Genomic DNA, 13,917 nt, shown 5'->3' with positions numbered 1-13,917 from the left:
GGATGCTTATGACCTATTGTAAGGGCAAAGAGCAGGAATTAGAACAGGTTTTCATTTTTTTTAGCATAGGCTTGCTAAATATATGAAGCAAATCCATTGTAATGTGCACAACTCATCCGTCAGTTTTCTGATTTTCTCCCCCCCTCGCTAGTTATTTAGTTTTGAATCTGTCATTATTTGTCTAAGCACAGCTGACCAAGCAAAACCGTGTTTTAAAGTGGGCTTTATGTTTTGATAAATGTGATCTGGTTGAAAAGTATTTTCGACTGAATGCGGAGCTTAATAGAACATGCTGACATAATAGTTTTAATGCATTTTGTGGAAAATGTGTGAACAAACAGAATAGCTTTTGTTCCTTCATAATTGGCTGTAAAAGTAGATGGAAACATCACCATTACATATGGAAATGTGAAAAGAGAAAGGGATAACGTTTATCTTGGCTATATTCAGAATTGGATTCCCTGGTTTTTAAAATAAGCATCTGAAATGGATGCACCATTTGAAATTAGTTGTCAAAATACAATACTCAAAATTGAGCGCTTGACACTGTATATATATATATATATATATGAAAAAACTGCAGCCACAGATGCAAATAGACTGCATTTAATATTTTACATTACCTTTTTATGTCCAAGGACCTCAATTAAAAATAAAGCCAGCTTATATTGTACAAACAGGGGAAAAAAGTAACCAGGGAACCATTTTCAGTCCAGAATATTGTATCATTCTGCCTATAGTTCAATACAACAGGCAAAATGGTACAATATTCTGGATTGAAAATGGTTCCCTGGTTACTTTGTTCCCTGTTTGCACAATATAGTAGAGTGTTCTTGTTTCACCGAAAACCAAAGTTTTAAGGGTCGTGCCTTTTCTTTTATCCAAACCCACATTGCCTGTGGCATAGATATCACACAGTGCATGCGCATCTTGAAAAGAGTTTGGACACTGCTACATATAACTCTGGAAGTCGACCAATATTTGCTTTTGAAGAAACTGGGGAAGAATCTGATTTCCTCCATGTGGATCAAATGGTCATTTTTTAAAAACTGGATCCGTTTTAACATATAAAAGCAAATTATATTCCCTCTGCCCCATCTCCCTTTTCTTCCCTCTCCATCCTTTTTTGTCCAGGAACTTTTTAATGTTCATTTCCTCCATCCCCTCCTCCTTCTGAGATTTAATTTGGAAGTCATGGAAACTACCTATTATCTGATTTTAGTGTTGGAGCAAAACAGGCAGGGAGGTAATCCTTGAATTAAATGGGCCTCCCCCCACCCTTCCTTGGCTTTCTAAGTTGACCACACACAATCTGTACAAGAGAATTTGGTGTCCTCATGCTGGGAAAACAATAGGGAGCCATCCTTCTTTTGAAAAAGATCAGCTAGTTTGAAGTCAGAGGAGGGGTTTGTCCCCCCTTTCTTTTTTCTCTTTTTGCAACGTTTAATTTACAAATGGATCTGAGTGATAAGAAAAGGGAGCAACTAGTGATAACAAACATGAAATGAAAGGGTTTTTTCCCCTAATGAAAGGTTCGGAGCTATCTGTTAAACAATTGACAACAGTTAAAAGCAAATAGTTTTGATATGCACTCAGACAAGGAAGATTGCAGTGGGTTATCAACCTTAACAACCCAGATTGATTTCTTATTGTATAGAAACATTTTCTCTTAACAGCTCATCCTTTTTTTTCTTTCTCTACTCTTTTGATGGTGTGGGTTCTCCTCCCCTCCCCATCTTTCCCAGAAATGTAGTTTTTAATGCTGCTTTTATAGATTATGAGGTCATACTCTGATCTAATCTTCATGGTTGTAAAACTAAAATGACTACATGGAGTTGGGAGATCTGGTATATTCACAATGAAACGACCCAGAGATTTACACTGGTATGACTGAGGTTAGAACTGTCACCATAAAAACACAACCTAACACCCGGATCCTAAGCACATTGAGTTGGAAATAAGTCCTCTCCATTAGGGACTTAACTTCCAGCTGATGTTGCAATTCCAAAAATATTCTTCTGGGTGAAGCAAGTCATTCTACTGAGGTTCACTGGGACTTACTTGGGAGAAAACACCTTTCGGATAAAGTCTGAAACTCTGCTCAGTGGTGGTCGAAATGTTTTGAGCAGCAAAATTTCATAATGTATGGCTATTTAGAGCATGAGTAACCACAGTGGAGTTCAAAGATCTCTGCAGTCTTCAACTAAGCATCATAAGTCGGATTAGTCAACAAATGCTTTATTGTGAAAATATGAATATTATTCTTTGACAGGGGATTTCTCGCTTTCCCATTTCCTATTCGACAAAGCCTCTAGATGCCGTGGAATGTTTTGCTGGAGGGTCAGAGTTACTTCGTCTTATGTAGGAACTCAAGATCTTGTTTGTTTGTTCATTTGCTGGTTCATGTCAACCTGAAGCTAGGGAGATACATGCATGCATTCTAACCCTGTCTTTTCTTGCTCCCTCCCGCCCCATCTATTCTTTCTTGTCAACAACTGATTGGGACCTTGAATGACTACAAATTAGTTTAGCGATGGGGCAACTGTCAAAGATATCTTTGAATCAGGTTGAAGATGAACAAGGTTGACGGGAAACTTGAGAGTCTAATGAGTCCTTCAAATGGTTGATTTGCCACTCGGTGGACAACTAGGCAATAAGCAGTATGAAACATTGGAAATCAATACTTTACTATGGAATTTCATTAAGCCCCAATGTCTTTGGTTCATACTATTTTATATTTTGATGGATTATCCGAAGGAAATGATCCTCTTAGCTGTGCGCACCCATAAAAACTTTGCCTTGTACAGTGTTAAAAAAATCAATCAAGAGCAACTTTGGGAAGTTGCAGACTGAATCTTGTTTCTTTTCTTGTGTGTCTGTATGTGACGGATATTGGTCTATTTTGATGCATTACAAGAGTGAGAGGAATTAAGAAGCATATTGCACTAAAAGTGTCAGAGAAAGAAAGACATATCACTGAAGACTTATATCATAAGGTCTATGAGTTTCTTCATGAAGTTTTACGTTGTTGCTAAGTAGTGACATCTGCCGGCTAGGGACTGGGGAAAAACACAATGTATATAGGAGTATTTTGACATGGTGTGTACTTGTAACACCCTTCTTTTAATCTTATCAGTTTCTGGTGCTCATATACCCCCATCTTCCCTCCCATACCTATGGAAATTCATGAGGAATTTCATCTTTATGAATTTTGTTGCGAACCGAACGAATCCACACCTGGGGCACTGAATATCTTTCTGATTTTGCCTTTGTTCATACTAAATATTTTGTAATGTAGTGGTTTTCTCAAGAAGTACCAAACATATTTTAAAATATGTGTGTTTTACAATAGAATGTATTTAGTTGTGGACACTTTGGGGCAGAATGTTTGCAAATAAGTATTGTATGAGAAAATAATTTCAAGAATACACGTTTAAATATGCATTTCCACACACACACACACACACACACACACACACACACACTTGTAGATATAAGGTGAAAATGGAATGGAATGGAGACATGAATGAATGAATGCATCTGAAAATGTTATAGGTCAAAAACAAACCGATCTGTTCATTCCTACCAACACATTTTTGAAAGCTGTTGTGTTTGGCCTCCTTGGAGCCTGTCTTTGCTTTGAAAACTAGTGCAAGAAGATAGATGATAACTAAAAATACCTCATTTTGTGTTGTTACATTGAACATTTCAGTACAGACTTTACCACTGTTGTTTGAGAAATGATATACAGTGGCTGACAAACACTTTAATGTTTATATGCATGTGCTAAAGGCAGATGGGATCTGTTGCTTCTCCCATTCAGAGATTTAACTTGAGATCATCTAAAGGGAGAAAAGACTTTGGCTTATGTAGGTACAGATTAATAAACTTCTTTTTAAATGCTTATAAAGAAATAGAAATGGCTCAAGAAAATGGAGAGTGTCTGGGTTAAAAGGAAAGGCAGTGGGGGGAAAATAGAGGAATGCTCTTATTAATGGGAAATATTTGTAATATTGATACATTCTCTGAGTCTTAAGATTGCCTTCTTCTCTCCTAGAAACCAGTTTGCTTCTGCTCAGTTGCTCATCTTTCTCTTTTTCTCTTCCCACCCCTTGCCTTCATGTTTCAGGAGACACACAGAAGGGTCAAACAAATCGAACCACCAAGACGAAGGATGCCCATGTCTGTGGCAGATGCTGTGCCGAGTTCTTTGAACTATCGGATCTCCTGCAACACAAGAAGAACTGTACTAAAAATCAATTAGTTTTAATTGTGAATGAAAATCCTGTTTCTGCTTCTGAAGCCTTCCCTCCTAGCTCCCCTACTGATAATCCTGATGAGCAGAGGAATGACACAGTTAATAACGTGGATCAAGTAGACCGCAGCGACCTTTTGGAGCATAACAACAAACCTGACAAGGAAGAATCCATGGAAGTGGAGGCTTCCAGCAGTAGCAAGAGTATGAGTGGTAGTTCTCAGAATGTCAGCAATGGTATTGCAAGCAGTAACGGCTCCACAATGGGTACCTCAGCTGTAACAACCTCTCTACCTCAACCAGGGGATTTGACAACACTGGGCAACTTCTCCATGATAAATAGCAACGTCATCATTGAAAACCTGCAGAGCACGAAAGTGGCGGTCGCTCAGTTCTCCCAGGAAGCCCGGTGCAATGGTGCCTCAGCGAGCAAGCTGGCTGTCCCTGCCCTCATGGAGCAACTGTTGGCTTTGCAACAGCAACAAATCCACCAGTTGCAATTGATTGAACAAATTCGTCACCAAATATTATTGCTGGCTTCCCAGAATGCAGACCTGCCAGCATCTCCGAGCCCCTCTCAGAGTACATTACGAACATCTGCCAACCCTTTGTCCACATTAAGTTCCCATTTATCTCAGCAGCTGGCTGCAGCGGCTGGATTGGCACAAAGCCTAGCTAGCCAGTCTGCCAGCATCAGTGGCATGAAGCAACTACCCCCTATTCAGCTACCTCAGAGCAATCCTGGCAACACTATTATTCCATCCAGTAGTGGCTCACCTCCAAATATTAACCTGTCCGCAGCAGCAGTTGAAACACCGTCCTCCAACAAAGTGGCTACAAGCACTGGTGGCCCGCAGCTCAGCAATCCACCGGTGACCGCATCATCATCACCAGCTTTTGCAATAAGCAGTTTATTAAGCCCTGTATCAAACCCTCTTCTACCTCAACCCACTCCTAGCAACTCTGTGTTCCCTAATCCTTTGTCCAATGTTGGAACGCCTGCAGAGGACTTAAATTCACTGGCTGCTTTGGCCCAGCAGAGAAAACCTAAGCCACCCAACCTAACCACCTTTGAAGCAAAAAGTACTTCCGATGAAGCGTTCTTTAAGCATAAATGCAGGTTCTGTGCAAAAGTGTTTGGGAGCGACAGTGCCTTGCAGATCCATTTACGTTCTCACACTGGGGAGAGGCCATTCAAATGCAACATCTGTGGAAACCGGTTTTCCACCAAGGGGAATTTGAAAGTCCACTTCCAGCGTCATAAAGAAAAATACCCTCACATTCAAATGAACCCGTATCCAGTGCCGGAACATTTGGACAACATTCCCACAAGTACAGGTATTCCCTATGGAATGTCAATACCACCGGAAAAACCTGTAACAAGTTGGCTGGACAGCAAGCCAGTATTATCAACACTGACAACATCGGTTGGCCTACCACTTCCACCCACAATTCCAAGCTTGACTCCTTTTATCAAAACAGAGGAGCCTCACCCTATTCCCATCACTCATCCTTCATTAAGTCCCCCTTGTTCTGTCAAAAGTGACTCTGGCTCCATTGATCCTGTTGGGAAAAACTCAAACGGGCATCTAACTGAAGGGGAGGTGGGTGTTCTGCAATCCTCCAACAGCAAACCAGAAGAAAGCACTCAGACGTCCAGTGCCTCTGCTAGCCTGAACAGTTCTGCAACCTCACCAACAGCAGATTTGGGTCCCACCAATGTGGTCACATTCTCAAATCCACTGATGCCTCTCATGTCAGAGCAGTTTAAAGCCAAGTTTCCATTTGGAGGACTGCTGGATGCCACGCCAGGCTCTGAGACCTCCAAACTTCAGCAGCTAGTAGAAAACATTGACAAAAAGGCAACTGATCCTAATGAGTGTGTCATTTGCCACCGAATTCTTAGCTGCCAGAGTGCTTTGAAAATGCACTACCGCACCCATACTGGCGAAAGGCCATTTAAGTGCAAAATCTGTGGCCGCGCCTTCACAACAAAAGGAAATCTAAAGACCCATTACAGTGTCCACCGTGCCATGCCCCCATTGAGAGTGCAACATTCCTGCCCAATTTGCCAGAAAAAGTTCACCAATGCAGTTGTGCTACAGCAGCACATCAGAATGCACATGGGAGGCCAGATACCTAACACACCTGTGACAGAAAACTATCCTGAGTCAATGGAATCTGATACAGGGTCTTTTGATGAGAAGAACTTTGATGATCTGGATAATTTCTCTGATGAGAACATGGAAGACTGTCCTGACAGTAGCGTGCCAGATACGCCTAAATCTGTTGACGCATCTCAGGATAGTTTATCTTCTTCACCATTGCCACCAGAAATGTCAAGTATTGCTGCTTTAGAAAATCAGATGAAGATGATCAATGCAGGTCTTGCTGAACAGCTTCAAGCAAGTTTAAAGTCTGTGGAGAATGGTTCAGTGGAAGGGGATGTCATGACGAATGATTCGTCATCTGTTGGTGGTGATATAGAAAGCCAAAGTGCTGGAAGTCCTGCTATCTCAGAGTCTACCTCTTCCATGCAGGCCTTGTCCCCATCCAACAGCATGACCGATTACCACAAATCACCAAGCGCTGAAGAGAAACAACCCAGAACTTTATCAAGTGACTTTGCCAATGGTTGGCCCTTGGCCCTTTCCAACGGTGGCGCTTTGGACTTGACATCAAGCAACCCAGAGAAAATGATCAAGGAAGAGTCTTTGAGCATGCTATTTCCTTTCCGAGACAGAGGCAAACTTAAAAATACAGCATGCGACATATGTGGCAAAACGTTTGCTTGTCAGAGTGCCTTGGACATTCATTACAGAAGTCATACCAAAGAGAGACCATTTATTTGCACAGTCTGCAATCGTGGCTTTTCCACAAAGGGTAATTTGAAGCAGCATATGTTGACACATCAAATGCGAGATCTACCATCACAGCTATTTGAACCCAGTTCAAATCTTGGCCCCAATCAGAACTCTTTGTCGGCAATGCCTGCTAACTCGCTCCCATCTCTTATAAAGACTGAGGTCAATGGTTTTGTTCACAGCTCTCCTCAGGACAGCAAAGAGACATCTCCTATCTTGCTTCCTTCAGGGCCTTTGACACCTTCAGCTACATCACCAGTCTTGCTTCCATCTCTACCCAGGAGAACGCCGAAGCAGCACTACTGCAACACATGTGGGAAAACCTTTTCATCCTCTAGTGCTTTGCAAATCCACGAAAGAACACATACAGGAGAGAAGCCTTTTGCCTGCACTATATGTGGAAGAGCTTTCACCACAAAAGGCAACCTTAAGGTACATTTTTCTCCCTTTCTTTTAATTCTGTGTTTTGCTTCTGCCAGCCAAAGTGGAGTTGGTGAAATAGCTCGGTTTAGTCTTTCAATACTCTTTATCCCATATGTTGTCTGTTATATCAGGGTAGCATGCCATAGTTTTTTGTGTGTGTACACAAGAGTTCCCATGGAAAATGTGTATGGCATGCACCCATGTCCCCAGCTCTGGATATCCTGGTCTAATTGGAGTTTGATGATGCATATTTGTAGGTGTCCATTTCCATGATTTTTGCACTTTATATGTATATACCTTCCATACATGTGGAAGACATGTATGGAAAAAACAGAAAAGGCTAGTCTGTGTACCTAACAATAATGTTTGGTGCATCAATTGGAAGGCTGCCCTTAGGTTACTGATATCCGATCACATATATGAAGTGTACAGAATAAAGTGGCAAGAAGCTTTATTTCAGGGAGGAATGGTAAGACCAAGAAATAAGTAATTGTGTAAGTCACTAGGAAAGAAAGAAAGAAAGAAAGAAAGAAAGAAAGAAAGAATAATCACATTTAGTATATAGTATAGGATTGACCTGCTTTTTCTGGGATCTTTTATTCTGATTTTTTGGAAAATGTAGAGGGTTGGAATCTTAAAATGTGTTGCACCAGTTAGAAGTTAGATTTCTTCATTTAGCTGGGATGTTTTCTCTGGGCCCTGTACTCTCCTGGTTAGAGGAGATGAGCTGCACAGAATATCTAGATCACTATAGATCTACTTCTGCTAGAATTCTGCACAACTTATCTGTCTGTAAATCCCTTTGTACCCCTGCTTTAAACTATTGTCAGACTTTGATCTGCTGCAAATTGGATTTCAAATAGAAACATAATGCATAAAATTGTGCAGTACAGTACAGTTCAGGTTTCCTTGTGTGTGTGTGTGTGTGTGTGTGTGTGTGTGTGTGTGTGTGTGTGTGTAAGCAGTTGATTCCCTAATTAGCTATCCTTGGAAAGTATGCTAAATGTACAGATTGCTTAAGGAATCTGCTCTTATAGTGAAGTTCTTTTTTTCCTTACTGTAGAACACAGGTTTTGATCTGTGTTTAACTGGTTCTCTAGCTAGCATTTTTTGGTGGAAAAAGCAAACACTCTTAATTTGTCAACCAGTGCAGCACTTTTAAATGTTCTTTTATTATTTTAACTCCTGTAGAATAAGTATCCCTCTAGATATTTTTTGATGGTTTATGAGATAAATCATTATTTTCAGTCTTCTATTTTACATGCAAAACAAACCTCCTATTATCAGTGAAGGAATCTTTGAGCTTTTTCAGAAGGACACTTGTATGGCAACGGTTAATGGAAATAACTGCTGCAATTACAGTTTCAAGTGGGTCTTAATTTTTGGCTAAATAATATACAGCTGCTCTTAAACCCAACATTCATTATTATCCTACCCTCCAATATTTCACAGAAGAGAACCAGGGCTTGTGTGGCCAAGCAATGTTAGAGTTGTGGCCAAGATGGCAAGAGTTATAAACAAGAAAGCAGACATAGGCTAGGAGAAGCTGCAGCAATTTGGTTTTGCCTGGGCCTATTGGAAAGGGCAAGATTTTGCCCTCTCCTCTTCCCTTCCTGATTTGAGCGCAACCTATTTTTCACAGTTAGAACTCACTTTGCAGCACCTTAAGTAAGATGAGGAATGGATGTGAGGGGTTTGAAACAAGGAGAGAAAAAGTAGACATTTTAAGAACAGCAGAAAAAGCAGAGTATTGTGCCTGCCAAATTGGGGCAGTTGGAGGGCATATCTGTGTGTGTGTGTGTGTGTGTGTATGTGTCTTCAAGACACCTATCAACTTATGGCAACCCCATGAATTTCATAGGTTTTTCTTAGGCAACGGATACTTGGAGGTGGTCTACCAGTCCCTTCCTCTGAAATATAGCCTAAAGCATCTAATATGTGTTGGCTGACCCTTCTTAGCTTCCAAGATCAGACAGGATCTGGCACTTTTGGGTTGTGTAGGCCCCCTTTTACCCCCGTTTAATTCAAACTGCTTGAGATATTATAATAATAATAATAATAATAATAATAATAATAATAATAATAATAATAATAATAATAATAATGTTTATTTATATTTCCCGCCTCTCCCAAGGATCAAGGTGGGATTACATCAATAAAATAATGAAATAATACAAATACAATTGATAAAACTAATACTGAATTTACCACATTCCTATTAGTTCTCTAAAAAACAGTTCGTCAGTAGCCAGTAATCATAGTCAAGAGTGGAACATAATCATAAGCTTTTATATGGAGTCCGATGGATAGGTCCTCCGGAAGAGATTCTTTTTGAGTGCCTTCTTAAAGGCCTCTAAGGTATTGATAATAATAATAATGATGATGATGATAATAATAATAGGATTTATTTATATGCCACCCAATCACTGGGAATCCAAGCGGCTTACAATAGAGGGGATAATAGACGGTTCCCTGCCCTCAAGTTTACAATCTAAAAAGACATGACATATTGATGAGACGGATCTCTTCCAGTAGGTTATTCCATAATTTTGGAAGCGCAGCTGTAAACGTCTTATGGGAAGTTGTCATTAACCTTGTATTATGATGTTCCAATAAGTACTTCCCTGATGTTCTGAGAGTGTGGGGCGGATTGTGTAGGGAGAGGCATTCCCACAAGTAACTCGGGCCCGAGCCATGTAGGGCTTTAAAGGTGATAACCAACACCTTGTATTGCACCCAGAAGCCAATTGGCAGCCAATGAAGAGATTTTAACACTGGTGTTATATGGTCAAACCTAGATGTGCCAGTGACCAATCTGGCTGCCACATTTTGGATTAATTGAAGTTTCCGAGCTTGGTAAAAGGGTAGCCTCAAGTAGAGCGCATTACAGAAGTCTAAACAAGAGATTACCAGTGCAAGTACCACTGCTTCAATGTCCTTTCGGTCCAGGTAGGGACGCAGTTGGCGCATCAACCGAAGCTGATACCAAGCACTCCTGGCCGTCGCATCTATTTGAGATGGCAATATCTGATTACCTGTGAGTTCATAGGTGAACCATTTTTGTCTATTACTGATTGGAATTAGGAAGTGTTCGTATTCCTAGCCTTGACATAGGAACGAGCAATGTTTTATATTGTTAAAGGTGAGAGCACGTTGTTCTCCAGGCTTGGATAGATATGAAGCTGCCAAACCACAGGGCCATCAGAAAAGTGTAAGCTGTACAATCCATTTGTGCTTGTGTGAAATCCAAAAAAGCAGCATCACTTCAAAGGAATGTGCTATTTCTATTTTGAACAACTTGTTGGTGTATGTGAGGACCCTTGCTGGGCTAGTAAAGCTGATTTTTTTTATTATAGATTACTTTAGAGCTAGTTTTTATTTATGATATGTATATCCCATTTACTTACTTGATAGAATTCAAAGCTATATGGATGGGGGCCCATCCAGATAGAAACAAGAGCTGGAAAGCCTTAGGCGGGTTACAAACGGCCCTCAAGGGGCCGTTTTCCCGCCGCCGCCATTTGCTGCGTAGGGAAGCCCCAGCTGCCAGACCGCGAGGCTTCCCTGCGCAGCAAAAAAGGAGCAGCGAAATGCCGCTCCTTTTTGGAACGCGGAAGTGGCGCCGCGAGAGGTGGAGTGCGCCCTCGCGACGTCACTTCCGCCGCGACACGTCTGGACGCACAGCGTCCAATACGTCAAAATGGCGGCGCCCATGTGGATGGGCGCCGCGAAAAAGTACGCGCTCCACACGTACTGGGAGGAAGGGCCGTCAGGAAGGTAAGAACCTTCCTAACCCTAATACGGCCCTTCCTAACCCTAGTACGCGCGGAGCGCGTACTTTATGGCGGTTTGTAACCCGCCTTTGTTTTAGCATGCGTCCCCTTATTTTAGGTTTACTAGGGTTTAAAGTTGGTGTAAGAGAAGAAGTCATGTATCAGTCATGCACCAGAGAACAGTTCATATACAAGTGCAGTTTTTTCTGTGTAAGGCTGCTAGGCAATGTACAATGAATGGGGCTGAAGGTTGGGGTGAATATAGCAAGAAGCAAAAGAAGGTGAGCCTACACCTTCCCTTTCTCTTGGCTTCTCCTTTCTTTCTCTGCTTCTCCTTTGTGGGTATCCATTTGCCTCTTCATCTAGTGGGCTGCTAAGAAAGAGCAACCCAAGATTGCTGTTGTAGAAGTCTGAAATGACTGCTTGCCCAGGATATTTGAAGTTATGTGATAGGCTAAGGGCCTCATGCAACCCTGGGTCCATGTGTTTCCCATCCTTGCCTTTGCATTTTGCAAGCTGCCCATTGAGCATCCCTGCCTTTGATCCATGGTTCTCTACCTTATGGTCTTCTCAGTGTTTTGGACTGCAGTTCTTAGAATCTCTGTTCATTGACCCTACTGGCTGGGACTTCTATGCCCTAAAGACCAAAACATCTGGAATACCACATGCTGAGAACTGTTACTGTAGATAACAAGATAATAGTGTAATGGTGATGCAGTTCTTAAGATATCCTTGATTGACATAAAAGCAGTGGATGTCCCTGCTAACCAGTGTCTCTTTCAGGTTCACATGGGGACTCATATGTGGAACAGCACACCTGCCAGGCGAGGCAGACGGCTTTCTGTGGATGGTCCTATGACTTTTCTTGGAAGCAATCCTGTAAAATTTCCAGACATGTTTCCAAAGGATTTGGCTGTGAGGTCAGGAAATGGAGACCCATCTAGCTTCTGGAATCAGTATGCAGCTGCGTTCTCCAATGGCTTGGCAATGAAGACAAATGAGATCTCCGTCATTCAAAATGGTGGCATCCCTCCAATTCCTGGAAGCATGGGCAATGGCAGCAGTTCTCCTATTAGCGGCCTGACAGGCAGCATGGAGAAGCTCCAGAATTCAGAACCTAATGCACCTCTAGCTGGTCTGGAGAAAATGGCAAGCAATGAAAATGGGACTCATTTCCGTTTCACACGCTTTGTGGAAGACGGCAAAGAGATTGTAACAAATTAGGACAAATGTTACGAACATTCCTGCAGATATTGCAACCTAAGGTTGTGTGGTGTTTTGTTTTGTTGGGATTTTTTTTTTAGTTTTTGGCAAATTGACAAAACAACAACATTAAAAAGACATTATTTTGTACCCTGTTTGACACCTAGAGTTCTAAAACAGCTTATTTATTAGTGATATAACCTCTTTCCCCCCTTTTCTTTTTTGTTTTGCAAACACATGCAAGCATTAACTTTGGTCTTCTGTACTTTGGACTAAATACTAATTGACTAGAGTGCTGTAACATTTATGGCAACGCGAGTCTGTTTGGTTAGTTGGTCTCCTTCTGGCATTTAACTTATTTTCTATATCCAGTTTAACATAAACTTTGGGTGGTGATACAATACCTCCATAATTTCTCTCTCTCTCCTTTTTTCTCTCTTTCTCTTATAACAAAAGTCTGTATATGTGTATACTTCAATCCCAAGGAAAAAAATTATTGGCAAATATCTTGTTTAATTCCCCAAACAGATTTGCGCAGAAGATTGGAAATGGACCATATAAAATTGAACCATATGCATCCTTCACAACAGACTCCGTTGTTCTTTTTTTACTGTTTTGTTCCGTTTTCATTTCTATTCTAAAAATTTAAATGGCTTTAATTTGAGTGGGGAGGTAGATTTTAACTTTCTCATCTCTCCTTTTGGAATTGTCCTTTGTATTGTGCTTTTTACTGGAGTCGTCTTAGATGTTAATAAGTTTCTGTACAGTAAATAAGCACGCGGATGAATAGAGGAGATCCAAAAGTGTTGTTCCAGTAGTTTGAAAACCCTTTGCCTTGTAGGTATATTCACTATAAAAAAAAAGTGCTGGACTTTGTGCTGCTATAAAAGGCATCTTGAACAAACTTCCATGGACAAATTTAGATGCTCTTGTACATATGACGAGAAATACTGAGTTCATTAAAATGTACATATGTTCCCAATGAGCTCAAACCAACTTCTTGACCAAGATCAAGTACAGCGTTTGTTTATTTTGTATTAGGTATGAGCGGGGAAAAGAACACTTTGGACTGTTATATGCACTTTCTTGGAAAGCTGAAAGGAAATAGGTTGAGTTTCTTTTAACGTTTAATACTTACTAACAGCAGAGATACTGTAATTTTACGCGAGTAATCAAATACATTTTTTTTTCAACAGACAAAATTGGATTTGTGTGTGTGTGTGTGCTTCAGGAAATGGGTTGGAGAAATGGGGCAGTTGGTTCCCACCTGAAGGCAGCTACTGAATTTGTTCTGCCCCTCCCTTGATTCATATATTTATTTGGGAAGCTGGCTTCCAAGACGCATGAACTGAAGGGTGTGAGCCAAAGGACAAGAGCTCAAGGGGTCTCAGCTGGAGGA

The 13,917-nt window shown here is 41.1% G+C and overlaps 1 protein-coding gene across 1 annotated transcript; it reads left to right on the top strand.

Annotated features, from left to right (window-relative positions):
• The first annotated feature begins 804 nt into the window (after window positions 1–804).
• SALL1 (spalt like transcription factor 1) lies at window positions 805–13,102 on the top strand. The gene is given in 4 exon segments (XM_042437972.1): window positions 805–4,024; window positions 4,026–4,094; window positions 4,096–7,551; window positions 12,099–13,102. Coding segments are annotated over 4 exon segments (4,008 nt in total). The 5' UTR covers window positions 805–3,982; the 3' UTR covers window positions 12,540–13,102.
• The last annotated feature ends 815 nt before the right edge of the window (window positions 13,103–13,917 follow it).

Source organism: Sceloporus undulatus, chromosome 8 (genome assembly GCF_019175285.1).
Source record: "Sceloporus undulatus isolate JIND9_A2432 ecotype Alabama chromosome 8, SceUnd_v1.1, whole genome shotgun sequence".
Classification (NCBI taxonomy): Eukaryota; Metazoa; Chordata; class Lepidosauria; order Squamata; family Phrynosomatidae; genus Sceloporus; species Sceloporus undulatus.
Note: the sequence above shows the minus strand (reverse complement) of the source record. Positions and strands in the feature narration are given on the sequence as shown.